This window comes from Octopus bimaculoides, chromosome 1 (genome assembly GCF_001194135.2).
Source record: "Octopus bimaculoides isolate UCB-OBI-ISO-001 chromosome 1, ASM119413v2, whole genome shotgun sequence".
Taxonomy (NCBI): domain Eukaryota; kingdom Metazoa; phylum Mollusca; class Cephalopoda; order Octopoda; family Octopodidae; genus Octopus; species Octopus bimaculoides.
Genome location: NC_068981.1, coordinates 81,647,341 through 81,651,499, shown reverse-complemented (window position 1 = coordinate 81,651,499; position 4,159 = coordinate 81,647,341). Strand labels below are relative to the sequence as shown.

At 36.2% G+C, this 4,159-nt stretch overlaps 1 protein-coding gene across 1 annotated transcript in view; it reads right to left on the bottom strand.

Annotated features, from left to right (window-relative positions):
- Positions 1-784: 784 nt before the first annotated feature.
- LOC106869589 (toll-like receptor 4) overlaps positions 785-4,159 on the bottom strand; it is a 41,796-nt gene continuing 38,421 nt past the window's right edge. Inside the window, exon 7 of the mRNA XM_014915392.2 lies at positions 785-1,518. Coding sequence (XP_014770878.1) covers positions 1,284-1,518 — 235 coding nt within the window. The 3' untranslated portion in view covers positions 785-1,283. The remainder of the gene's footprint in view (positions 1,519-4,159) is intronic.

The window sequence follows — 4,159 nt, the reverse complement described above, 5'->3', positions numbered from 1 at the left end:
CATGCGTGCGTGTGGGTGTCTAGAGTTTGTAATGCCAATGTAATTTACAATCTGATGAAGGCGATTGCTTAAAGAACTTTGGTGTATCCAAATTTGCAGCGACCTGATCAGTTTTACTAACAGTTGCAGACCGAAGAGAATCGGCAAACACTGTTGGATAGCTGTCAGTATCGTAAAATACGACCACTTGGTGTTTTGACTTTTATCACTGGAATTCGCCCAGTCTCTATTGAGTTATAGTGTTATTAATACCCTGCATAATGTTACTTTGGGGAACTAGGAATGCATGTTTACAAACCACTTAGGGATTTTGCAACTCCGCAAAGGTCTAGGGTAAAATTTCAGTAGCGTTTCTTGCGATTTCTAGGTATACCGATCGACAATTATTTTGAATTATAACATCTTTACTTTCACTGACACCTGGAAACTGACCATTGCCCCTGTTTGAAGTAAAATCTTTGCAATTTGGGCTGCTGAGGCATCTGTAATAAGGCTCACTGTAATTTTGGTAGAATGATGTTTTTCTTCTTGTCTCAATATGAAGGTTTCTTTGGGACATGCCTTCAACTTATCAGCAGGTGTAAATTTTGTGATGACCAGCAGAGTTTGCTCGAATTTTTTACCAGGAATCATTTCAAGTGCGATCAAGAGACTCACCTGCATGTCTGTAAAGCATTCTGCTCGAGAATCTAGAGTGATATTATACCATGAATAGTTCTGTTTGAGATTTCAACAGATTGTAAAAGATTCCTGATATACTGATAAAAAAAAAATCAATGGGCGCTTTCAAATATACAATTTTTATTTGTCACAAGTTTGCAGAGGGAAACACATTGCAAAAACGGATTCCTCGATTCAAAATATAGAAAGAAAAGAATGAACAAGTTGGTAATATGCAATCGCTAGCAATTAGCACATACAACAAATTATACAATGATCAGCAAAATATTGATATTGAAAATAAACAAATGACTGCGAGTACATACAAAGAAACGTTTTTTTGTTAATAAAATTTAAAGGTAAGGTTGTAATGAATATTTACTGAACGCAATAGCAATTTTCTATAAAGAAATTTCTCTCTCTCGCTTTCTCTCTCTCTCTCTCTCTCTCTCTCTCTCTCACACACACACACACACACACACACACACACACACACACAAACGCACGTGTGCGCGCACAGAAAATTAAAGTCTTGCTACATATGTACAAATGAGAAAATTACAAAATGTGCTTACGGTGATACCGTTTTAAAATTGATATATAATTGAAATCGATCACAGTTATTAACCGTCTCGTATAGACTTTTTAAGATTATTCCAGAAAACATCACTTGTCGCGTTCTCCGTTGGAAAACATATATAACTCTGTGTTTTGATTTGATGTTGTAATTGTAAAGGTAGAATGTCTACAGAGAGTTCTTCGAGCATTATGACAATTACCAAATCTCTCTCAGTGTGGATACATTCCATTTTAGCCATGTTATATTCAAACATACACCACTCACTTGACAAAAAGCTCCTGAAATTAAACGATATTATACATTGATGATACAACTTAAAATACGAAACAAATATTATCATAATTTGCTGGTAAAATCTGGAGGGGACTGTGAAGACATAGCGGGGAGAAAGAAAGATCGAGAGGGTAAGAGAAGGAGAGAAAGAGGGAGAAAGAGAAAGAGATCTCTATCTCTTTCTCTTTAAAGGAGAGAAAAAATAGTATTGTATGAGTTCTTTACCACCTGAGCTCACATTATACGGTAGCATCCTCGTGGACCGCCACAAATTCCAACCCCTCGTTATAGTTCATGTGGTGGTGGCAACAGTCTGGGATTGCCTCTTTAAGCTATACCGTCCGATGACAGAGACTAACAATAATAATAATAATAATAATAATAATAATAATAATAATAGTAAGAAGAAGAAGAAAAATAGTGTGCGAGCACCTTGACAACCAGAATTTACAACCAGAACAGAAAGGTTGCAGGAAGAAGGCTAGAGGAACGCATGATCTATTATATACAGACAAAGCAGTTCTACATGAAGTAAAAGCTAGAAAATAATCTCATAATAGCATGGATAGATTATAGGAAAGCCTATGACATGATCTCATACTCATGGATAAGTGAATGTTTGAGTATATTCAGTATAGCAGACAACATAAGAGAATTAATTAGCTTTAGCAAGAAGAAATGGAAAGTTGATCTCTACTCAGGTGACGCACTCGTAGGGAAAGTTAATATCAAAGAGAAATTCTCCAAGGGGACTTGCTATCCCCTTTAATATTTGTGTCATGTTTGATCACCCTCAGGAAATCAAAGGCAGGTATCAGTTTAGAAATAACGGAAAAATTAATCATTTGCTCTACATGGATGATCTGAATATTTTAGGAAGAATGAAAAGAGACAGATTCCTTCTGCAAAGTTACAGGCATGGAATTTAACAGAGATACGTGTGCAATATTAGTCATGAGAAGGGGACAGGTAGTCAACAGCGGAGGCAACCGATTACCAGATGGCCAGACATTAAAATCATTGGAAGGAGGACAGAGTTACAAGTATCTAAGTGTATTAGAATCTGACAGGGTAATAAATACAGAAATGAAAACGAAAATTGAGAAGGAGTACATTAGAAGGGTGAAGAAGCTAATGAAGTCAAAGCTGAATCTAATGAAGGTTGCAAATACTTGGGCATTATCATTACTTAGTTACTCAGCAGCTTTTGTAGATTGGACAAAGACTGAATTAGCAGAGATAGACAGAAGAACTAGGAAGGAATTCCATATGAATGGAGGACTCCACCTAAGGGCAGGAGTAGTAAGATTATGCCTACCAAGAAAGGAGGGCGGAAGAGGATTAATACCAGTAGAAGAGTATGTCGAGTTAGCTAGAGTAGATATAGACTCCTATGTAGATGACAGTGAAGAAAACTTACTAAAAGCTGCAAGAGTCACAGCAAGACATAAGGAAACCAAAAACCCAAACGAAGTTAAAAACCAGAAAGAAGAAGAGAAATTATCTGACTGGCAGGAGAAGGTGTTGCTTGGTATATTTCCAAAAACAGTTGCAGCAAATAGTAGTGAGACATGGTTACTGTTGCAGAAAGTAAAGAAGAGGGAAAGCTGAAGAGGGAAAGAGAATGTTTGTTAGTAGCTGCACAATATCAAGCATTAAGGACTAATTGGATAAAAGCCAAAATAGACAAAATCCAAGTAGATTGCCAATGAAGGTTATACAAATCAAAAGAGGAACGTGATACTCATATAGTAAGTGAATGTAGCATGCTGGCACAGAAGGAATACAAGAAAAGGTATGACAACCTAGGGAGAGTAATCCACTGGGAGTTATGTAGAAAGCTAGGATTTGACCATACTGATAAATGGTATGAATATGAACCTAGTAAAATACTAGAAAGTAAGAAAATATAAGATGTTGTGGGACTTTAACATTCAGAGTGACAGAGTGATAGACGATAGAAGGCCTGATTTCGTAGTAGTAGTAGTAGTAGTAGTAGTAGTAGTAGTAGTAGTAGTAGTAGTAGTAGTAGAAGGTGCCACATAATTGACTTTACAACCCCAAAGGATGAAAAAAATTAATGAGAGATATAAAAGAAATAGAAAAGTACCAGGACCTAGCCATTGAATTAGAGAGACTATAGAAAGTGGAGATAAAATGTATCCCAGTACTTATGGGTGCATTAGGAGCTATTCCTAAAGATTTGTAAACCGGACATTGTTGTGGTGAATAGAAAAGAGGGAACATGTATGATAATCAACATACCATACTCCGGTTATAACAGGATCAATATGAAAGAAGAAAAAATAAACAACTATGACGATTTAAAGTGGGAAATACGAAAGTTGTGGTCAATGAAGAGAGTAGGCGTGATACCAATAGTAATTGGTACACTTGGAAGTATCAGCACTCAACTACTAACATGGCTGAGAAATAATAGTGCAAGTGTGAAAGTAGAACGCCTACAAAAATCTGCATTGCAAGAATTCTTCGCAGGGTTCTTGAAGCATGACCAGTAAACAAATGTCACCTTAGTCTGCTGGCTGTAGACAGTTGACATTTTCCATCATAGCCAGCAAAATAAGCTGTGAGTTTTCATAGAATAATAATAATAATAATAATAATAATAATAATAATAATAATAAT